Source organism: Phyllostomus discolor, chromosome 2 (genome assembly GCF_004126475.2).
Source record: "Phyllostomus discolor isolate MPI-MPIP mPhyDis1 chromosome 2, mPhyDis1.pri.v3, whole genome shotgun sequence".
NCBI lineage: Eukaryota > Metazoa > Chordata > Mammalia > Chiroptera > Phyllostomidae > Phyllostomus > Phyllostomus discolor.
In genome coordinates this window covers 208,593,998-208,616,478 of record NC_040904.2, presented here as the reverse complement: position 1 = coordinate 208,616,478, position 22,481 = coordinate 208,593,998, and the positions used below count along the sequence as shown (strand labels likewise).

General features: G+C 58.9%; 1 protein-coding gene across 1 annotated transcript in view; it reads left to right on the top strand.

Moving 5' to 3' along the window:
- LOC114513341 (myosin-9) overlaps positions 1 to 17,429 on the top strand; it is an 88,181-nt gene extending 70,752 nt beyond the window's left edge. Inside the window, exons 21-41 of the mRNA XM_028532632.2 lie at positions 255 to 386; positions 829 to 1,035; positions 1,561 to 1,698; positions 2,744 to 2,867; positions 3,809 to 3,980; positions 4,821 to 5,033; positions 5,383 to 5,527; positions 6,853 to 7,059; positions 7,289 to 7,393; positions 7,680 to 7,832; positions 8,929 to 9,177; positions 10,250 to 10,462; positions 10,584 to 10,796; positions 11,103 to 11,264; positions 12,355 to 12,483; positions 13,333 to 13,421; positions 13,496 to 13,619; positions 13,856 to 14,064; positions 14,608 to 14,716; positions 14,813 to 14,985; positions 15,872 to 17,429. Of these exons, the coding sequence (XP_028388433.1) occupies positions 255 to 386; positions 829 to 1,035; positions 1,561 to 1,698; positions 2,744 to 2,867; positions 3,809 to 3,980; positions 4,821 to 5,033; positions 5,383 to 5,527; positions 6,853 to 7,059; positions 7,289 to 7,393; positions 7,680 to 7,832; positions 8,929 to 9,177; positions 10,250 to 10,462; positions 10,584 to 10,796; positions 11,103 to 11,264; positions 12,355 to 12,483; positions 13,333 to 13,421; positions 13,496 to 13,619; positions 13,856 to 14,064; positions 14,608 to 14,716; positions 14,813 to 14,985; positions 15,872 to 15,989 (3,384 nt within the window). The 3' untranslated portion in view covers positions 15,990 to 17,429. The remainder of the gene's footprint in view (positions 1 to 254; positions 387 to 828; positions 1,036 to 1,560; positions 1,699 to 2,743; positions 2,868 to 3,808; positions 3,981 to 4,820; positions 5,034 to 5,382; positions 5,528 to 6,852; positions 7,060 to 7,288; positions 7,394 to 7,679; positions 7,833 to 8,928; positions 9,178 to 10,249; positions 10,463 to 10,583; positions 10,797 to 11,102; positions 11,265 to 12,354; positions 12,484 to 13,332; positions 13,422 to 13,495; positions 13,620 to 13,855; positions 14,065 to 14,607; positions 14,717 to 14,812; positions 14,986 to 15,871) is intronic.
- The last annotated feature ends 5,052 nt before the right edge of the window (positions 17,430 to 22,481 follow it).

The window sequence follows — 22,481 nt, the reverse complement described above, 5'->3', positions numbered from 1 at the left end:
TTTTGTGTTATTATAAACAATGCTGCTGTGCATATCTTCATGCCTACAGAGGGACGGTTTCTCTGAAATGTCAGAAGCCTGTGGCACACAGCGCCAAATTGATTTCCAGAAAGGCTGCACGCATTTGTACCCCGCAGTGGGCCTGGTTACCTGCACCCTCGGGAGCTCACATGTCCACAGGGGAAAAGCCTCATCGCTGTCGCCTGGGACAGATGTCTTCAGCTGAGCATGTCCGTCTCTATCCCCTTCCCCAGGTCAAACCGCTGCTGCAGGTGAGCCGCCAGGAAGAGGAGATGATGGCCAAGGAGGAGGAGCTGGTAAAGGTCCGAGAGAAGCAGCTGGCTGCAGAGAACAGGCTCGTGGAAATGGAGACCCTCCAGTCGCAGGTGAGTACAGCTGGTCCCAGTGTAGTACAGCTAGTGCAAGTGCTGCCACCTGCTGGCCATCTATAGGCGAGGCATGTTGGAGTTTCAGGAGATACTTCATTAGAAAAACAGTTAATTTTTCTGTAGACTTCATTCAGGGTTATGTGATGTAGGGAAGCTGCCTAATGGGATGGAAAGCTCTTGAGTGTGGGGCTCGAGGCCTAGCTCCAGCGCTTAACTTCTCTGAGCCTGTTTCCTGGGGATGTTGGTGTACAGCTCGTGGCACAGTGGTAAAGCATAAAGGACATGGTATATGGAGCATGCCTGGGAGCTGAAGCACTCCCCAGATGAAACTCCTTGGTCAGCATGGTCCTCCCTCCGGGAGCCTGAGCTAGGGAACACCTGGCCTGGAGTGGCCCGAGGAGGCTGCAAGGAACTTGCATTTTGCATCTGTTGTTTGCAGCTCATGGCGGAGAAGTTGCAGCTGCAGGAGCAGCTCCAGGCGGAAACAGAACTGTGTGCTGAAGCTGAGGAGCTCCGGGCCCGCCTGACGGCCAAGAAGCAGGAGCTGGAAGAGATTTGCCATGACCTTGAGGCCAGGGTGGAGGAAGAGGAGGAGCGCTGTCAGCACCTGCAGACGGAGAAGAAGAAAATGCAGCAAAACATCCAGGTAACCCAGCTTCCTGCCCCCTGGAGGAAAGGGGCGGGGCTGGACACCAGGCTCGGGGAGGAGGGGACAGGGTGCGGCGAGGAGCGGGGACACAGGGACTGGAGAAAACACAGAAATGGAGGTGCCAGGGTGGGCCAGCTCCTCCCCCTTTTGTCCACTTGGGGCAGCCTTTGAGAGGTTTTGTCTGTGGGGCGGTGGTTTCTTACACACGTGTCTCAGCTCTCCATGTGCACTGCCCAGCTGAGCGTGGAAGTCAGGTTTGGTCCCCTCCCCCGGTCCTGCCCCGGCTGGCCTGAGGAGCGGAGGGCAGCCAGCTCTGCTCTCGGCCCACGTCGTCACTGGCGGGAAGCGTGCTCTGTAGGAAGCACCTCAGAGCAAGCGACCTCGTGATCGTATCTGGGTTCTTGTCCCTGTACCCTAGTTTTAAATACATGACCCCACAAGTCAGGGTTGGGCCACATCTCAACCCCACCGCTGGGCTTGGCGTGGCCTGCAGTCCTCACCGCCCCTTCGGCTTTGTCACAGGAACTGGAGGAGCAGCTGGAGGAGGAGGAGAGTGCCCGCCAGAAGCTGCAGCTGGAGAAGGTGACCACCGAGGCCAAGCTGAAGAAGCTGGAGGAAGACCAGATCATCTTGGAAGATCAGAACTGCAAGCTGGCCAAGGTGAGGCCCTCGGCGGGCGGGGACGTGGGCTGTGGGAGAGAGCCAGGCCCCGCGCTGGGCCTCACGTCCCGCCTCTGCTGCCTGAGGCGCTGCGGCTGCTGCTCTGTAGCAGATTCTCCTTCCTGGGTGTCCCAGGGCCTCTGGGTGCCAGGGTCGTTTGAAGGGATGGCTCTCGTACCTGAGTGGGGCCCAAGGGAAGGGCCTGACCTATCTTAGTGGAGCTCTTCGTAAGCTCTTGAGACCCGAGACTTGGCAGAGCTGAACCATCTGCGTGGCATTGCGTGTCGGTCCCCAGTGGCACTGCGGGCACCTTGTGGGTGAGGTGTGGGTACTTCTCCTTCAGCCTTCCCCAAGGGGGTGGCTGTTTGTTTTGAGAACCAAGTTGGGTCTCTGTCAGCTAGACGGCAGATAGAAGCTGAGGGGTGTGTTGGAGGAGAAGAAAGGACTCGGTCAGAATGCCACCCCGACGCCGAGGGCAGGCTGCGGGGTTGGGGTGCGGGGTGGCTGCCCGGAGCTCTGTGACTCAGGCAGCGGGATGCTCGCGCTGAGTGACAGTGCGCACTGACTTCAGTGGCTGTGCTGTCGTGGGGAGGGCCTGCTAGGTTAGGACTGCAGCAGGGGCCACACAGCACAGGCAGTGAGGACTCTGTGGGCTCGAGGGGGCAGGAGGCCACAGTCCCTCAGCGGACAAGCACGGGGCCTGGAGAAGATGGTGCCTGAGTTCCCTCCCCAACACTCGCTGCCCCCGGAAGCCTTCCTTACCTGGGCCCGAAGGGATAAAACAGGCCCCGGAAGGGCTTCGGGACCCACATTTGTAGGTCAAGGAAGCTTATCCCGCTCTTTAAGGGGAGTTAGTGACCTTACAGAGTGACCCCTTTGATCCAGAAAGTCCCCGTGAACCAGTTATTTAAGTCCTTGTCCTTCCACTCAGTGGTGGGTTTCTGGACAAGCTGTACTTTGAAGGGAGCTGAAGTGTCTGTGCTCAGCTAACGCTGAGCCCCGACCCGGCCTCACACCCCCACCCCCACCCCCTCCACACCCCCAGGAGAAGAAGCTGTTGGAAGACAGGATAGCTGAGTTCACCACCAACCTCACGGAAGAGGAGGAGAAATCGAAGAGCCTGGCCAAGCTCAAGAACAAACATGAGGCCATGATCACTGACCTGGAGGGTAAGAGGGTGATGGGCAGGAGCGACTTCGGGAGCCCCAGGCACACACCTTCCAGGGTCATCGCCGCCGGGAGTGGGAGCACCAGGCGGGAGTCACGCTCGCTTCCACACGCGCGAGGCTCAGGGTCCACAGCAGCCGGTTGCTGCCTCAAAACCTGGGATTCAGCACCCAGCCCCTGTAGGACCCTGGGCACCAGGCACCGGCGCTGTGTGGCTGGGAGGGAGGCTCCCAAGTGAGGAACACCCGGAGTAAAGCCCTTGTGATTCTCTGTTGCTGCCCACCGTGCGTTTCACAAGCTTTTGAGACCGGGTTGGCCCCCTGGCTCTGCCGCTTACTAGCTGTGTCACCTTGTACCTGTCACTTCATCTCCGTGAGCTTTAGTTTCTCTTACCTCTAAGGGACACGGTGGAAGGGCATTCTTGAGGGCCAAACTGTCTCATGCCTGCGGACATGCCGCGTGCTCTGTTAAGTGCTAGACTGGTATTTCAGGGCCATTGCTTGTCTTGGGGCAGGGTGACAGGTCCTGTCTTCATCTCCCTGTGCCCTGGGGATCTGTGGCGAGGAGGATGGGGTGGCAGTGCAGATCTGTGGTCGTCTGTGGGCCCCTTGTCCCCTGCCCCTTGAGAGGAGTGGACACGGGGGTAGGGGGAATCCCGGAGCTCTGAGCTCGTGCCAGAGACCACTGTGTCCTCTGCGGAGATGCGGGTGGCCCGCTGTGTCTGGGGCAGTGGGTGGAGTAGGGGAGACACGGACCTGGCAGCTCCTGGTGATGCTCTTTCCCTTCACCCAGGAGTTGGTGCGAGAGTCTGCATTTTGACTCTCCAAACCTTACGTAGATCTTATGATAAGGACGCAGGGTTTATGTAAGAGTTAAAAACAAAGACGGCCCAGCCTATGGCCGCTGGCGGCTCTATCGGCTTCTCCCCATCCTTCCCTCTCAGAGCGCCTCCGAAGAGAGGAGAAGCAGCGCCAGGAGCTGGAGAAGACCCGCCGGAAGCTGGAGGGAGACTCCACAGACCTCAATGACCAGATCGCTGAGCTCCAGGCCCAGATCGCCGAGCTCAAGATGCAGCTGGCCAAGAAAGAGGAGGAGCTTCAGGCCGCCCTGGCCAGGTGAGAGCCAGAGGAGCATCAGCTGGTGGCCAGGTGGCCCGAGCCAGCGCTTCCTGCCGGTGCCCTGCTGTGGTTCTCGGCGCGTCAGCGGGCGGGGAGCATGCACCCTGCTGTTGTGGCCGTGGAGGCCATCGTGCAGCGAAACCTTCTCTGTTTACGAAAGGCACGTTTCCCGCCACTCGTCTGTTTGTTTGTGATCCTCACCTCAAGCAGGCACCCAGCCGCCCACGGTCCTTTCGCTTCTTTATCTTCTTATTATTTACTGGCTACAGGCATTTTTTTCCCTCTTCAATAGGCTGTTTCTGAGAGCAGTTTTAGGTTCACAGCAAGGCTGAGGCAGCAGTGTGGAGGATGTTGGTGGGTCTCCTCTGCCCCCCACACAGCCTCCTCCAGCTGCCAGCCCGGCAGCCCAGCACCAGCGGGGGTGGGGGGTGCATTTGTTGCAGTTGGTGCACCTGCATCGATGCAACATCACCACCCCAAATCTGTGGCGTGTTTGTGTTTTTATTCTGTTGCAGTCTTGATGAACTGTAACATTTTATTTCCTTTTCCTTCACTTATTTCACATAGAACTTCTTATTATGTTTTAATTACTGACTTCTGATTTGGAAAATGAAATGGTTTCTGTAGGAGGCTTTGCAGTCCTCACGGTGGTACTGCCCCAGGCTTTTCCGCGTGGCAGGCCTCAGATGCTCCTCCTGCTGAGCGCCGTCCCCAAGGGACGCGAGTCCGCCTGCCAGGAGTGGCTTTGGCTGCCTCTTCCTAACACCTGTCCTGCACACTCGACCCCACCCCTTGAAGGTAGAAATGGCCGCATCCTGAGGTTTGTTTCTTTGGCAGAGTGGAGGAAGAAGCCACCCAGAAGAACATGGCCCTGAAGAAGATCCGCGAGCTGGAGTCGCAGATCTCTGAACTGCAGGAAGACCTGGAGTCCGAGCGAGCCTCTCGGAACAAGGCTGAGAAGCAGAAGCGGGACCTCGGGGAAGAGCTGGAGGCTCTGAAGACAGAGCTGGAGGACACCCTGGACTCCACGGCTGCCCAGCAGGAGCTCAGGTGTGCCAGGGGGCCGGCCGGCTGCGGCCCAGACGGGGAAGAGGAGGCCCTGGCTTTGAGTGGTGGATTCCGGGCCTCTGACCCGCACGGCGGCCTTTTCTCTGCTGAGAAGGCCTAGTCAGGAGCCCAGCTTGAAGTCTGGGGGAAACAGGGTGGGCTGGAAGGCTGCGAGGGCACAGAAGCCTCCACGGTGTCTCTGAGGGTGGGCCGCTGAGGAGGGGGCCCTGGCAGAGAAGCGGCCTGAGGGGGCCGGTGCACCTCGCCGGGCCCCCCTGCAGCCGGGGAAGAGCTCCAGGGGCAGCATCGCTCCAGGGTCCCTGGCCTCCATTCTGAGGGCATTTCTCCCCAGGTCCAAACGTGAGCAGGAAGTGAATATCCTAAAGAAGACCCTCGAGGAAGAGGCCAAGACGCATGAGGCCCAGATCCAGGAGATGAGGCAGAAGCACTCCCAGGCCGTGGAGGAGCTGGCCGAGCAGCTGGAGCAGACGAAACGGGTGTGTGGCCTTCCCCCGGGGACCTGCTCTGGGACTTTGGCAGCCGCGGGGGGCGGGTCTTGTTCCTTGCAGGGGCGGGGCCCTCCTGGAGACCAGCTGCCGCTCCAGGCCAGGCCTGTAGGACAGAGCAGCTCCAGAGCCAGACTGCCTGGGTCGGAGGCCAGCTCCAGCCCTTAGGGTAGTGGCTGAGTGACTTAGACAGATGGCACCCCTGCGTGTCAGCTTCCCCGTCCGTAAAGGAGGCTGCCGGTAGGTTTGTCTTCCGCACGCATGTGACCTGAGCTGGCGCTGATGACGTGTGAAGCATTTGGGTAGCGCGGGCTCAGTAAATTGTCCATCCCTGTCATCCTTACTGTTTCATCAGACAACCGGCCAGACCAGAGCACCTCCAGGAACTGGGGTTCCCCTGAAACTGAGTTTCCCAGGGCCTTAGGGCCCCTTTTCTGAAACCTGGGTCCTCTCCAGAACACCATCAGAGGTGGTCAGCTGGAGTCTTCTCGGGGGAACCCTGCAGATGTCAGGCCCAGCAGGATTCCCTGCCTGGCAGCCGATGGCCCGGCGGTTCCTTCCCAGGACACGTCCTGCCTCGTTTGGCTCCCAGCTCGCAGACACTCTCAGTGGCAGCTCAAGAGGCCCAAGACTGTTCCATGTGGCAGCCTATAAAATGTTTTACAAACAGTCCCTTTTCATCTGTTTCCCTTCAATTTCCACTGGGTTCTGTGGAGGTTGAAACCTGTCTTTGTTCTTTAGCTGTTTTTACCCAGCGTTCTTTGCATTTGCGGCTTACCTTTGAACTTGCCTGTGACTCTGTGGCCCACTTGGTGCAGACTACAGTGGGATTGTCGTGTTGGTTCTATAAACTCCACTTTATTTTTGGGAAGAATATTACATTATTACTTTGAGTATCAAATTTCAAAGGGCTTCACTGGGTGTCTAACTATGAAAATTATAATTTCCCTTGTTTTATAGGGTCCTAACCAAAATCATAATATCTGCAGTTACAACACCTTATACTGGAATGTTCCCTCTGCCCATGAGGGGGCTGGGTGGGCCTTGTTTTAAAGATGGGAAAGTGGAGGCCTTCCGAGACGGGGACACGTGCTGGGTGTCATATTCCAGTTGAGTGAGGACAGGCCAGGTGTGGGACTTCTGAGACGAGGACACTTGCTAGCAGGCCACCTCCCAAGCTTGCCCAACATCCCTTCCCCACAGAGGGGACCATGTCTGGATGCGAACGCTGCGGTCCTTCCTGGGACACTGGCAAGAGCAGCTTTGTGGCAGGGCCCAGATGCCCCTGTTCACTCCTTTGCTTCCTCCCCTGCCAGGTGAAAGCCAACCTTGAGAAGGCCAAGCAGACTTTGGAGAATGAGCGAGGGGAGCTGGCCAATGAGGTGAAGGTCCTGCTGCAGGGCAAAGGGGACTCAGAGCACAAGCGGAAGAAAGTGGAGGCCCAGCTGCAGGAGCTGCAGGTGAAGTTCAACGAGGGAGAGCGAGTGCGCACGGAGCTGGCCGATAAGGTCACCAAGCTGCAGGTGAGGACTCTGCTGGGACCCGGGCCTGGGTGGTGGTCCCTTCAGGGGCTCCTCGGTCTCAGCCCAGTTCTCTGGGACTCCTTCTCTTTGTCATGCTTCACATGGGCTCCTCAGCAAGCTTCTGGGTTCAGCCTGGGGCTCAGGACCAGGTTATCCTAGAGGCACCCAGGTGGGGCCAGAGTGGTCATGGTCGAGCTCCTGGGCTTCTGTCTCCTCCGTCCCTGTGCAGGTTGAGCTGGACAACGTGACGGGTCTGCTGAGCCAGTCTGACAGCAAGTCCAGCAAGCTCACCAAGGACTTCTCCACTCTGGAGTCGCAGCTGCAGGACACACAGGTGAGGGTGACAGCAGGACTCTACAGCTGGGCCATTTCCTGCGAGGACGCAGTTCCCACATGGCATCCCCTGCCAGGTCTCTGGGTGTCCCGTCCCAGTGCTCCTCAGATTGCGCACGCTCCCCTCCATCCACAGGGTGTCTGGGTGCTCCCAGCTCCCCACCAGGTCTTTATAAGCTGTTCCTGGGTCAGAGGAACCAGCTACTCCCTCACGCCATGGGAGTGGGCTCCTTGAAGCTCTGGCGCTGCACCTCCTGAGCCTTGCACCCCTCTCGTCCTTGGAGTAGGAGCTGCTGCAAGAAGAGAACCGGCAGAAGCTGGGCCTGAGCACGAAGCTGAAGCAGGTGGAAGATGAGAAGAATTCCCTGAAGGAGCAGTTGGAGGAGGAGGAGGAGGCCAAGCACAACCTGGAGAAGCAGATTGCCACCCTGCATGCCCAGGTTTGGTGATAGATCACCTGCAAGACTCCCAGGCTACCGGGAGGCACAGGGACACCGGTTGGATTCTGCAGGATGGGTCTGCCCTGGTCGGCCTGAGCCGGGCATCATTCCTCTCCAGGGAGGTCCCATCCTCTCCAGCCCAGGGCTCCTAGCTCTGGGTCCCTGGGTGGAATTCCGGGATCATGAACTTGGGAGACCAGATTAAACACCTTCATTTTACCAGTCTCCAGCTGACACTTAGCATTTGCTTCCTGGTGAATGTAGACCACAAGTCACGGAAGTCCCAGTGCCTGTCGTCCTGGTCACTAGGAACCGACAGTCACCATATCCCAGACAGGGCAGTGCTTTGGGGGTGTCACTGTGCTCCCTGCACTTCAGGGGGCTGCTCTCCGTGGTTCTCATGGAGAGGCATGTGGGTCACTCACCAGTTCAGCATAACTTCTGACAGCCACCTTTGTCCGCATTGACTTTCCTCATCATCCTGCATATTTTCTGTCAAATCGGGATGAGGAGGAGGAGTCCCAGTCTGCTCTGTGCTGCCACAGGGTCCGGGGCCTAAAGTGGACCAAGAGCCCCCATTCTAGATCCTGTCCTGGGAGGTAGTGCGCCAGGCCGGAAGTGCCCTATGCACAGGACAGGGCCATGGTCCACTCCGTGGTCTCGGTAGGAGCAGCTAGGATGTGCTGTGGGTGGCAGTTTTCTGTCCACGAGCAAAGAGGAGAGGCCTCCGGACAGGTGCCCGGGGTCCTCGTGCCCCCAGCAGTCATATTCCCCAGAGAGCACCAGCCCTGCTGTGGCAGCGTGGTGTGTGGAGGACGCTCCTGCCTGGCCGTTGGGCCTTCTAAACCAGCATCCCAGAGAGGGTCTCAGCAGAGAGGCCCTCCAGAGCTGACCTGCCCTCGGCTCCATGGAGCGCACGGGCGCCCTCAGCACAATGTGCATTTCTCTAGCCTGGTGGAAGGGGGAAGCCCTACACTTGGGCTGGCTCCCTGGTCTGTGTTCCTGAGGAGCAGCCCAGCTTCAGCTGCCTCAGGCACAGGTTGTTCCCTGAGCAGGTGCCATCCTGGGTGTCTCCTCCTTCCTTGCTCCTGGCCAGGTGACTGACATGAAGAAGAAGATGGAGGATGGCGTGGGGTGTCTCGAGACTGTGGAGGAAGCCAAGAGGAAGCTCCAGAAGGACCTGGAGGGGCTGAACCAGCGCTACGAGGAGAAGGTGGCCGCCTATGACAAGCTGGAGAAGACCAAGACGCGGCTGCAGCAGGAGCTGGATGACCTGCTTGTGGACCTGGACCACCAGCGGCAGAGCGTCTCCAACCTGGAGAAGAAGCAGAAGAAGTTTGACCAGGTGTGTGCTGCAAAAAAGCTCCTCATTTCCTATCTTCCTCTAGCACCATGGCCTCAGGTCAAGGCCCCTGACCGGGAGTGGGCCCTGGGATCCCATCACCACCTGCAGGTGCTGGGAGGTCCCGCTGGGTGTCCCGCTTGTTGAGGGGCCTGGCAGGGATGTGCTCGGAACAGGCCGTCTGCACACCTCAGGTTTAGGACAAAGTGTTCAGCTTTCTGTTTCTTACAATTTTCACATTGTTTTATAATGATCCAATTTTAAGTACTTTGAATTTTGGTTCATGTGTCAATACCTCCTCCTCACTCTAAAGGATCAGAGGCAGGTTACAGTCATGCCGACACAGCGAGAGTTGGGGTCCAGGCTCCCGCCACCTGGCACCTATCAGTTTGGATGGAGGTGTCTGGGGCTCAGCCCTGCTGCCTCCTCTCTGTCTTCTCTGGCCATTGTTGTGTGGTCAGGGCAGAGTCACGTCATTACTATGCAGACACGACCCCTAAAGTCTAAAGCATTTAGTTCCTGGTCCTTTTAAGAAATAGTTTGTGCAAAGGGCATGGGAAGGTTGGAATACAAGATCAAACAAAGGGCATCCCACGTACAACATGGACCAAGGGATTTAAACTCACGTACTTGGAGGCAGCCACACTTGGGCTTCATGCTTCTAAGCAGCCACAGTCACAGGCTTTAAGGTAATCGCCGTCCATTCATTCAGGAGAAATTCCAAAGCCTTTCCGCATTGGGTACTTGCAAAGTTTCCTGTGGGTTCTCATGGGTGGGGTGCTGTGTGACATAAAGTACTCTCATTAAGTGATAACAAGGACAGACCTTCACTAAGGTGGCAGGGGTGATCTCTACCCTTGTCTGGTTATAGTGCATGTCACCCCGGGGACAGCGGGGTTCCTCTGACAGCCGCCTGGTGCTTGCTCTTCCTGGTCCCCACTGCTCAGACCCAGCACCAGGCCCTTCATTCCTCAAGGAGCTGGGTCAGGATGGTCAGCCTGAGTGAGATCACCAGGTTCAGAGCTCCTTGTACGAGTTTGTCAACCAAGACTCATTGCCCCCCTATTTCTCCCAGCTCCTGGCCGAGGAGAAGACCGTCTCAGCCAAGTATGCGGAGGAGCGGGACAGGGCTGAGGCAGAAGCCCGTGAGAAGGAGACCAAGGCGCTGTCACTGGCCCGGGCCCTGGAGGAGGCCATGGAGCAGAAGGCAGAGCTGGAACGGCTCAACAAGCAGTTCCGCACGGAGATGGAGGACCTCATGAGCTCCAAGGATGACGTGGGCAAGAGTGTGAGTCCCAGGAGGGGCCAAGGGGGTAGTGCAGAGGTCGCCCAGGTGAGCAGATACTGAGGCAGGGATCTCGGGGGCCTCTTGTCCCTCTGCTCATGACTCTGGTTCCTTTGGGTGGCAGGTCCATGAGCTGGAGAAGTCGAAGCGGGCCCTGGAGCAGCAAGTCGAAGAGATGAAGACCCAGCTCGAGGAGCTGGAGGACGAGCTTCAGGCCACCGAGGATGCCAAGCTTCGGCTGGAAGTGAACCTGCAGGCCATGAAAGCCCAGTTCGAGAGGGACCTGCAGGGCCGGGATGAGCAGAGTGAGGAGAAGAAGAAGCAGCTGGTCAGACAGGTGTGTATGTCTCTCCCGCTCCCCCTGGACAGGGACATGCCCCCCAGCCTGCCCCCCATGTTCTGGGCAAGCTTCCTTTCTGTCCTACCAGCTGGATTGTCCAGGGCTCCTGGACCATTTCTTCCAGTCGTCTGTCCTCAGGAAGGGCGGGGGAGTCAGTGGCTGTATGAGGGTTTTCTGCTCAGTCCTCCAATTGGCCACTGGAGGCTGCATGGGTCCCAGAACTGGGCAGAAGCCACCTGGGCTCAGAGCTGCAGATGGGGGTGTGTGTGGGTCTGGCCTCTGGAGCTGCTGGTGTCTCCCCAGGTGCGGGAGATGGAGGCAGAGCTGGAGGATGAGAGGAAGCAGCGCTCTATGGCCATGGCTGCTCGGAAGAAGCTGGAGATGGACCTGAAGGACCTGGAGGCCCAGATCGACACTGCCAACAAGAACCGGGATGAAGCCATCAAACAGCTACGGAAGCTGCAGGTGAGGTCAGGCCGGACCAAACCAGAGCTAGCCGGACTCAGTGGCCCGGGGCTCATTGTGGGGCTGGGACACTAGTGGGGTGTCCAGTGAATGCTGGGAAGTGCTGCTGTCCCCCAGCCAGGGAAGCCCTTGGTGCCCTTAGCCCGTCTCACAGATGGAGTCTCAGGCCCAGAGGCTGAAGGAAAAACAGCCTGAGAGCAAACCTGCAGGACGGCCTGCACCTTGAGTGTGTGCGAGAGCGGAGTGTGTACACCCGGCGCTGCAGTGGGGTGAGGGAAGGGGGGTCACCTAGTGGCACCTGTTCAGAAGAAACCTGTGGCCCCGGGTGACACCCTGCAGCCTAATGGGTGATGATGGAAGGTTGGGGCTGAAGGTTCAGAGGAGCAGCAGGAGCAGGGACACACCGGGACAATCTCACCTGATCCCCAGTTAAGAAACAACAAATTTAAAAGAGTTCTGACATGCCCTGTCAGACCCAGCCCCCTGGCAGCAACCAGAACACATTTAAATGTCCGTGGCTGGTGAGGGCACAGGGCACAGATGCCTGCAGGCTACTGGCATTCTCTTCCTGGCACCTGGGTAATGCTACAAAGAGTTGTAACCTTTGACATGGGGAGCGTCAATCTGGGATTTTCTGCCCGAGAAGAAGAAAAGCTGCTTCACAAAATCTTTGGAATGAAAGCAGCAGCATGAGACTGAAAAAGGAAGGAGTCGCATCCTCCCTGTGGTTGGGAGGACCTGGCAGGGGTGCAGTCGTGAGCTGGGGAAGCTGCAGCAGCGCGGGGTCCCCGTGCGCAGGGGCTGCAGGGAGTGGAAGGCACGCAACTGGGGCCAATAAGTGCGCTGAGACCCCCACGCCCAGAGTGAGCTGGTGGATGCTAATGGCCACAAAGTGCACAAATGGTGGGGGGCTAAGGGTTGTTTTGCTTTGGCTACTGCTTCACCCTTTTTAATGGTTGTGTCAGGGTGAAAAGCAGCCAGAGGTCCGGCTCCATGTTGTGCCTGGAGGGGGTGGGAGGGCAGATGGTGGGGCAGGGGTGGATGGTGGCCACTGGGGTGGGGGTGTCAAGCATCTTCTCCCTGCCCACAGGCCCAGATGAAGGACTACATGCGTGAGCTGGATGACACACGTGCATCCCGCGAGGAGATCCTGGCGCAGGCCAAGGAGAACGAGAAGAAGCTGAAGAGCAATGAGGCTGAGATGATTCAGCTGCAGGAGGTGGTCTGGGGCCCAAGTGTGGGAGACCTGGGGTTGCTGCCCGGTGGTGGGAGGGGCAGCTCAGGACCTCCCCTGGGCCAGTGTTGAGTGGGGATGGAAACACAGTAGTGGAGCTCCAGGGAGGAGTGGGGGTGGCTCTGTGTGACAGAAGTCCCTGCAGGGCTCCACTAAGTAGCAGGCCTCCCTGGAGGGGAAGGAGACTGTGTGATCACCACCTCCTGCTGTGAAATGGGGCCTGGAGAGGAGGGGTCCCTCCCAGACTCCAGTGCCCTGAGTGCCCCCTTGCCTGTCACACATGAGGCACATATGGAAGCATTCTGCTTCTTGCTGGTCCCCACATCCAGGCATGACCCTTTCTGCCCTTGCCATATTGGCTGTGCTCTCCTTTGGTCACATTTGAGTCTTTGTCCATGGGGGCTCGCCCTGGGGGTGAGGCCCCTTTCCTTCCCTTGGTGTCAGGGTCCTCAGTGCCAGGTCCTAGCACACGTCTCTTTCTGGTCACTCCCAGTGCCTGGTCTGCCCCGCATGGAGAGGGTCCAGCATGCCCCATTTGTCCAGGAGGGTTTCTTATCTCTACATCCCTGGCCCCAGGCCTGGTTCCTAGCACTCAGATGAGTGGGCTTTGTAAACATGTTGGGCCCCAGGTCTGACCTCAGAGAAAGGAACAACCTTATGAGCCAGGAGGGCTCCTTTGAAAGGACTTCATTCATGGAGGAGGCAGGCCCAGGAAGGCATGGAGGAGAGGGCCAGGGCTTGGGGAGGATGGCAGTGCAGAGGGCCCGGTGTGGAAGAGGTGGCCCTTCAGGGTGTGGGCTGCCCAGCAGGTCACACTCTGGGTTCTCATGGCAGGAACTGGCAGCTGCTGAGCGTGCCAAGCGTCAGGCCCAGCAGGAGCGGGACGAGCTGGCTGATGAGATTGCCAACAGCAGTGGCAAAGGGTGAGCAGAGGCGGGTGTTGTGGGGGAAAGGTCCTCTGGGATGGGCCCCTGCTGACTCCTCTGGCCTCCCCCAGGGCCCTGGCATTGGAGGAGAAGAGGCGCCTGGAGGCCCGCATCGCCCAGCTGGAGGAGGAGCTGGAGGAGGAGCAGGGCAACACGGAGCTGGTGAACGACAGGCTGAAGAAGGCCAACCTGCAGGTGGGCGGGGCAGGGGGCCGCCGGGGCACTCCCTCTGCATCCAGCTCAGGGCCACAGATTTTGAACACCACGTGGGCAAAGTCAGCAGCTTCTGGATTGCTTAGGGGAGGAGGTCCTAGCTGCTGTTAGGTTTTGGGGTCCCACTATTATCAGGAGCTCTGCAGGACCTGGCTGTCACATCTTTCCCCAGCAGGATCCCCAGCTTTCCTAAAGGTCATTGGCTCTTCTTCCCACAGATTGACCAGATCAACACCGACCTGAACCTGGAGCGCAGCCACGCTCAGAAGAACGAGAACGCCAGGCAGCAGCTGGAGCGCCAGAACAAGGAGCTCAAGGTCAAGCTGCAGGAGATGGAGGGCACTGTCAAGTCCAAGTACAAGGCCTCCATCACTGCCCTGGAGGCCAAGATTGCACAACTGGAAGAGCAGCTGGACAATGAGACCAAGTAGGTGTCCCTGTCCTGTGGCCTGGAGCAGTGTCCAAGCCCATTTGCAGTCCTGTCCCTGAGTCCCAGGGGCTGTTTCCCCCTCCTGACGGGGCCGTCCTCTGTTTCACTGGGTCCTTTGGAGTTGGAGTAGCTGCCCATGGCCAAACGGTGGGTTTTGGAGACCCTCTCTGAGAGAGAGGTAGGGGGCTCCCAGCCCCCTGGGGGATAACTGTGCTGAGCAAGACAGAGACTTGTTTGTAGGTAACAGAGGCCACACAGGAGCCCAGTCTCACTGTCCCTTTTCCTAACTGCACATATGCTGTGAGGTGTCACTTCCCTTCCCGGAGCCCCAGCTTCCCCATCTGAGAAATGGGGCCGATTACCCTTCTCATGGGAGAAGCAAGCTGACAGTGGGTGTTCAATCAAGAGGGGCCGCCTGGGCATCAAGGCCTCCCATGAGGGCAAATGACAGTGAGACCCCGGGATGGGCGGTCCAGCTTGTGGTTTGTGGGCAGTCCCTCTGAAGGACAGTGCCCCTCTGAGCCACTCTGTACCTGGCAGGGAGCGCCAGGCGGCGTGCAAGCAGGTGCGTCGGGCTGAGAAGAAGCTGAAGGACGTGTTGCTGCAGGTGGATGACGAGCGCAGGAACGCGGAGCAGTTCAAGGACCAGGTGTGCTTGTGGGCAGAGCAGTGGGGCCCTGGGCTGGTGGGGCTGGGTGGGCCCCACTCTCCAGGAGCCACTAACCTGGGCCACTGCTCTCCACAGGCTGACAAGGCATCCACCCGCCTGAAGCAGCTCAAGCGGCAGCTGGAGGAGGCTGAGGAGGAGGCCCAGAGGGCCAATGCCTCCCGCAGGAAGCTGCAGCGAGAGCTGGAGGACGCCACCGAGACCGCAGACGCCATGAACCGCGAGGTCAGCTCCCTCAAGAACAAGCTCAGGTGAGCCTGCCTCCACCCGGCACGTGTTTCTCCCTCCAAACGCTCATTCGTTGTGCATGGCACGGTGCAGACTGCGAAGCCCCCGTGAAGGCGGTTCCCTTTCTCAGCCGGGCATCAAGTGGGTTCATGGGCCTCTACCCCTTGGGGATCTTCTAGCCTCCTGGGCTGTGGCCCAGCCTGTGGCATAAACCATGAACCCTGGGTCTTTCAGCCCATCCTGCTGGGAAGTCTGCTGGTGGGGCTGCTCCCACCCTGCTGTGCAGAGGCAGCCCCTGCCCGCCCGTCCCTGGTGCCGGGAGAGCGCTCGCTGGCAGAGGCTGCTGTCACCTCACTGGGCCTGGGGACAGAAAGAGGCCTCCTCGTTTGTCCAGGGCGTGTTGACGTCCAGGAGACGGGAAATGGCTGAGTCAGGGTCTTCCCCCCCCCCGTCATTTCTGCCTCCTCCTCACGACAGTCCTCTGTCAAAGCCGAGTCAGCACGAGCAGACGTTCTCGTCAGTGGTTAATGTTCATGTTCCCCAGGTGATGGCAGAACGCGCCGGTGTGCGCACACTGTGTCCGCAGCTCTCGGTTCCCCGTCTCATACTTAGTTGCACAAAGGGTGGCGTTTTGCGGGAGGCGACTCCATCTATTCTTCTGCCTTCCCCCCTTTTCGTCTGTCCTGACTTCCTGGAGGCTTTTGCTAGTGTCATAGTGGTGAAGGGAAAGCTTTACCAGCCTGCTCTGGTAGCTGCCCTGTCCTGCCTGGAGGCAGTGGCCCAGAGGCCCAGTGTGGTTTGTCCCATGGGGTGCTAGGGCACCAGTTTCCCTCTGGGGGTCGCTGTGGAATGTGTGAGCTGTGCTTGGGCCACCCTGGCCAGCCCTCTGACCTCTACCTCTGCCCCCAGGCGTGGGGACCTGCCATTTGTCGTACCCCGTCGAATGGCCCGGAAAGGTGCTGGTGAATGCTCGGATGAGGAGGTGGATGGCAAAGCTGATGGGGCTGAAGCCAAAGCTGCCGAATAACCTCACCTCCTGCTGCCGAAGATGGACAGATAGATTGACCGACCGACCGACCAAGGGATGACTCCGCCGCCCCTTCCCAGCCCCCCACCCTCTTGGGACTGCTGTGACCAAACTCTCAACCCTTCCCACCAGGCCTGGGGACCTCAGGCCTGTGCTCCCTTCCCCGGCCCCCCAGGCCCTGTTGAGGGCCTTCGGCTTCTCTGCTGCAGCCTCTCCCGCTCCCCTTCCCTGCACCCTAGATGCCAATACCAAAGAGACAGGGCCCTGGGCCCCGGGCTCAGGAACGCGTAGCCTGCCGGACCTTCGGCCTTCTCTTGCCAAAAGCACAAGGCGGTGAGGCGAGAAGAAGGCCACCAGGAAGGCCAGAGAGTTTTCTACACGTCTATTTTTATTCACGCTCAGGAGTTTGCAGAGCCCAGCACCCCAGAAGTGTGGTCACCTTCCCGCCTCCACCACCGGCTCTTCCCCCCACCCCCCTTTGCTGTTGGCAATCACACGCGGTGACCTCACACCCTCTGCCCCATCAGCCCCCTCCCATGGGCTCTGGGTGGCCTGGCGAGGGCAGGCCCAGGGGCACCCCCTCTGTGCAGGGCACAGAATGCCAGGCCTGGGCAGGGAGACAGCTCCTCCCCAATCACACTGGGCAGCGCCCCGACCCCTTCCCGATCCTAAGACGTCTCAAGTGCAATGATGACCCCGTGCCTCCTTTGCCGAGGGCAGCCAGCCTTGTAACCAGACGGTCCTTGGGCTGAGCAGACGGGGAGGGCCTAGGGGCCAAGCTGGAAAGGCCAGCAGTGTCTTCTCCCAACTCTCTTGGGGACCAAATACAAGTAATGGTTAAGGGGCTTGTTCCAAGTCCGACAGCCAGCGCACCAGACAGGCCAGAGGCCCGCCCACACCACCCTGCACCTGCTCCAGCACTGGGGCCTGGGTGGTTTGTCTGCACCGTCGACTCAGGATCGTGGAAGAGCTCGCCACCTGCACCGATGTTTTTTGGAAAGGAGGAAAAAATAAGGTTTTCTCTCTTCCCCCTTCTTGTGATAATTGATGAAACCCCCAGTCTTTGTCACTGCCTTCCTCCGGAACCACGTTTAGAAGCGAGTAGCGTGCCCTGCGCTGGTCTACACTGGTTGCTGAATTTCCCTGGATTCCCAACTGTTCTGTACATGCTGCATGTAGACTTACTCACGGCACAGAAGGCATTCTTTTTAAGGAACACAAACTCAACGAATCATGAACCTGCGTACAAGCTGCACGTGCCTCCAGAGCTCTGATCCAGGTCCCAGTCGCTGTCACAAAGGAGCGAATGGCGCTCCCAGCCCCGCCCTGTGTCACAGAATAAAAGTGCCTTAGCGTGTGTTGCAGCCGTCACCAGCACAGGAAGCTGGTTTACCCGTGTTCCCCACTGGGCGTCACAATAAAGAGTACCACGTGCCCCGCGCCGCGTGTCTCGTGGTGTCCGTGCCGCAGAGGGTGGCCTGGAGGCAGCTGCTTGGTCTGGGCAGCAGGCGCCAGCCCTGTGCCTCCTGGCAGCCTGCTGTGGTGCGGGGCGGCTGGGCACAGGCCTGAGTGGGGAGGACGCCAGAAAGGCAGGCGGGGTCAGGGTCAGGGATGCTGAGCACGTCTCCATAAGCCTTGGCTCATTGCTTACTGCGTACCTACTCTATGCTTGACACTGAGCTGGCACAAGGAGGAGACCCGGCCCAGGAAGACCGATGTCCCCACAGTAGCGAGAGTTGGGGGAGGGAGGAAAGTCTCTCCTTACAGTTGGGATGTAGACCCACCTGACCGAAGGTGGGACCCAAGCAGTGAGCCCTGGGCTCCTGTTTGACCTTCACGAGGAAGGTGCCCCTTTGTCGCATGTCATTGTGAGGCTCCCAGCCCACCCCACTGTCCCTATGACAGGGAGGAAGACCGGGAGACAGGGCCCCTGTTCTGGAGCACAGCACTTGTCATGCCCACCGTGTCTGAGCCACCCATGCCTCCCCTCCTTTGGGAGAGCCTGGGATGGGCCAGGGTGGCAGAGGGTGCACTCTGGGTGCCCCCAGCTGGGTGCCTCCTCCAGCCTCCACCAGGCGATGCTTCTGGGGCAGACTGAACGCCTTTCTAAGTGACTTTGGGGTTACTTTTCCCCTGAGTTGGATTTTGTTCACAGTGGGCTGAACGTTGCCAGCTGTCAACCACAGCTTTTGGCCCAGACCCGACTCTGAGGCTATGCCATCCCAGGTGACCTTCTGTGATGTGGGTTGTCCAGCTGAGTCCCATTATCCCGTCACTGGGCCTCTGGTCCCTCAGTGGGGTGATCTCCACTCATGGCCCTGGAGGCAGGAGATGCCTAGTTCTCACCTCAGCTTGGCTTTGGAGCCCCCACCTTTGTCGTCCCACCAGGAGACTGTCTCCCTCCAGGCCAGGGGTGTCTCTCTGGAACCCATTCTGCATTGTCACCAGAGGACACCCGAGGTACCGGGACCGCAGCTCCGATGGATGTTGAGCTGAGTTCCGCGTCTCACACGGGACTGTCTTGGAGTGAAGCTGATGTCAGGCTAGAGAAAGGGAGAAGAACCGGGAAGCAGGGAGGATACAGGGGGGAAAATGGCAAAAAGTAATTGGTAACAAGTGTGAAAGGTCAAATGGGATGTTTGGTTTGAGACTTGGCTCCTCCCCTGAGCTGCCTGGTGGGAGCCCTGGACTCCCCTCACCGTGGCTTCCTCTTCTGCAAAGCAGGCCGCATCCTGGCGCAGTCTGTGGGGCGAGTGTGAGAGCACACTGGGCTGTGTGTCCTCACGCAACACTGTCCATCCCTCTGCTCCCCCTCCCTAGAGAGCAGGGGACAGAGGGCCGTGGTGGCCCATGGACACTTCCCCCGTGATGAACACCTTCTGATGGAAGTGCCAGGTGGGCCTGTATGGTTCACTCCCGGTCCCACCGCCCCTGCCTGGGGCAAGTCAGAGAAGCCCAGCATCTGCAGGACCTACAGGCTGCGGGTCATCATCTTCCATCACCTGAGCTGTGAAATGGGGTTGATGACTCCTGGGGCTGGGGTGCGAATTGAGTGGGAGAGGCACACAGGTGCCTGCCTGGCGCCTGGTGTGCCCGCAGCCCTGCGGCACGGTGGCTGCTCTGCTCAGGAGACAGGAGCTGAGCACTAGGTACCCCAGGGGGCTAAGGAACGACCGGGAGCCCCGAAGATCCCACTACAGGCTGTTATTCAAGCCGGGACACAGTGGTCCAGTGGGCAGAGCCTAACGACTGTGGCAGCCAGGGAGAAGATGGGAGGGTTTTCAAGGGAGTGTAGCAGACCCCCGGAGAGGGCGAGTCACCCTACTCACCTGTCCCAGGTGTCCAGGCTACAGGTGTTTCCAAGACAATGTCCTCTGCTCAGGGATGGCTGATCAGTGAGAGAAAGTATGGGAGATTTATGGGCCTTGTGTCTTGGAGAAGCTCCAGGGAGAAGGGAGGGGCAGTGAGGATGCCAACCCTTTCCAGCAGGATGCCCGCGGCTGTGCCTCAGTTGCTTCAGGTCTTCAGCTGGTGAGGACCCTTCTTTGCTCGGGCACAGGCGGGGGCTTAGGTCCTCCACACCCCAGTACATTGTAACAACAAACAGGAAAGCAGGCATGCTTCCTGTTGTCAGACCTTCCTGTGCTCCCTTGACAATGGCCTTCTTGTAAAAGTCTTGTTTTATAGGAAACAAGTCCCTTTCACAGGAGAGGAAGGGATCTGGGGTGAGAGGAACCGAGCCAGGAGGGAATGCAGCAGCAGCCCCTCTGGGCGCTCCCACAGACTTCTGTCTGCACCCAAACAGCACTTACCACCAGGGACGGGCTCAAAGACCAAGGCGCTGTCCCTGCTACCAGGCACAATCTAAAGAGGGACCTGATCAAATGGGGTCAGTGGAGACATCTACACAGTGGTCCCGCTGAGGGCTCACGCCCCTCCTCCAGGTGCCATGGGGGCAGAGCCAACAGGGGACAGTAGATCCTGTGGCGTTCATGCTGGAGGGCTGCTTGGAGGAGGTGATACTAGATTTGGGCATTGAAAGATGAGCATCTTTTTCCATGTGGTGGAAGCTGGTGCTTCTGGCAGAAGGGCCCATGTAGAAAAGTCTAGAAGCTGCCTGCATGAGGTCTCCAGTAGTAGAAGGAGCACAGTGCAGTGCAGCAGGTCTGCAAGGAGCGCTTGCAGGATCTGGATGCTGCTGACTGCTTCTGACAGAGAGGGAGATGGGGCAGGCATTTTGGGGGCCGTGTGGAGCATGAGAGGGCAGGGGTCTAAGGACAAGCCCCTAGGGAGGAGGGTACTGGGCCCAGGATCCCCCAGTGTGTCAGGGGCAGGTCTTCCTTCCAGGAGCAGGGGGCAGGATGGGCTGGGCCCAGAAGGCCCTGGCTGTGGGCCCTGGGGTTGTCCTCAGAGGGGTCAGCAGGGAGGTGGTGACCAGTGTAGTGGGGAGCCCTGGGGTGATGTGCTTGTTTGGTGGTGAGTTTCTCACAATTGGGCACTTGCTTTCCCTTTTGCTTTCTGAAACCTCTGGGACCAGAAGAGGTGTTTCCTTTTTGCTGAGACTCACTTGGCGAGCGGATCTGCACAGCTAAGAGCACCCAATTCTTCTTCCAGCTCAGCCAGAGGTGGGTCCTTGGTAAGCTGGGGAGGGTAGGAGCACCTACCCTAAACCCCTTTCCCCCACCTTCCATCCTCACAAGGACTCCCTGAGGCAGGGGCTGTGTCGCTGTTCTGCAGAGGAGGGAAACTGAAGCTCAGAGCCTGGGTTTGCCCCCAGCTGTGTCTGAGGGCTTCCTCCCTCCCCTGGGGCCCTGGACACTGGGGAGGAGGGGAAACAGCGGAGGTGGGTTCACAAACCTCCCCCCAGCTGAGCTGGGGTCCTGGGCTACCTGTGTCATGAGCAGGGACCCCAGGTAGAAGGTGGCTGTTGGGGTGACTGGGAGAAAGTGAAATGAGAAAAAGAAATGCATCCTGCTGCCTGTCACCCAGGGACCCCAATAGGCAGGGACAGGGATGAATCTCTATGGGGGCTTTATTCAGAGGAGCCCGTGGCAGGTGGGGCTTCTGAGCATAAACACCGTCAGTTCCCCAGAGACCACAGTCCCCAGGGCTGTGGGCTGGAACACGGGAACAGACAGTTGTCCACACACCAGAAACCGTGGTCTGAGAAGAATCAGGCTGATGGCCTCACGGTCTGGACAGTGTGACATTTCCTTCCAAGTCAGCCTTTCTGCACCAGAGAGGAAGGTGTGGGCAGTGAGGGATTTTGGAATTCAGGGAAAAATTAGATTTAAAAAACCCAGCTGCATTCTCCCCCTGGGCAGTGAGCTGTCCCTGGGCGGGTGGGCAGACTTCTGTGTCTCCCTGGGACACAATGGCTTGGACGTCCCCAGCTGTGCCCCAGGAGGCCGACTGTGTCTCCTGGGAGTCAGGATAGGCCTGTTCTGCAGCCGCTGAAACCACAGCTGTAACATATGCGTCACCTGCCAGGCTCATAACTATTTACTAGAATTTCCCCCCTCTCGGGTCCCCTACCCAAAGTAGAGGAGGTAGAGGACAGGGAGGTCAGACCGAGCCGTCCCTCCGCCCCCGTTTGTGGGGTTCTGGCCATCCTGAGGCTTCCCCTCCTGGGGCTGCTGCTGAGATTGGTGGGGGCAAAGGATTGCTTTTGAGATTTTGGGAACCCGAGAGGTTGTTTCTCCCACCCTGTCGGCTCAGTGCTGGGCCCTGTGCCCTGTGGGGAAACCGAGGCCCTCAGCAGGGAGTGACCAGCCCGGGGAACCGTGACGGCAGACTGAGCAGGAAGATGGCCGGCCTTTGCCCCCTGTCCTTGGCTGGAGCTGGGGCCGTGGGGTGAGGGGAGAAGGGAGAGGTGGTCCAGAAACAGAAACCCATGGTGGGTCTTTTGCTCTGGGATTCTTGTGCTCACCACCAATAAAAATTGTAGCTCTCAATGCCAGAATTTAGTAAAAAGGGAAATAATTAAAAGTTATACAGGTTTAGAGTAATGGCTGATTGTTGCTGTTAAGTGTCATTACCTTGAACACTCCAAAACCCACAAACACACAAACACACACAGAGCCCCGCCCTCGCTCTTTGCCCAGGCAGGTGCATCTCAGCGCCGGCCAGTGAGAAGCACCGGCGTCCAGAACAAAAGGAACAGAAGTCCGAGGCTCGCTGCTCCCTGTTCCTCCCAGTAACTGGTGCTCGGCTGGGCAGGCGTGTCAGGGTTCCCAGCACTGCCAGCCCCATAGCCGTGATCTCTAGTTCCCGAACCCCAGACCACGCAGCACCTCCCCGTGGCCGCCCAGCAACAGCCCTCCCACCCCTCTGCTGCACAGGGCTGCCCCCAGTTTACTTTCAATCCCAGCCTGGGTCCTTGTCCATCACCCCATTTCCGACTTTTCTCACAACCGGCTATACCTGCTGGCACTCCGGAATTTTCTGCCTTTCTGGCTGCCATTGGTAGTCCTGGCAGGCGTGGCCCTGTGG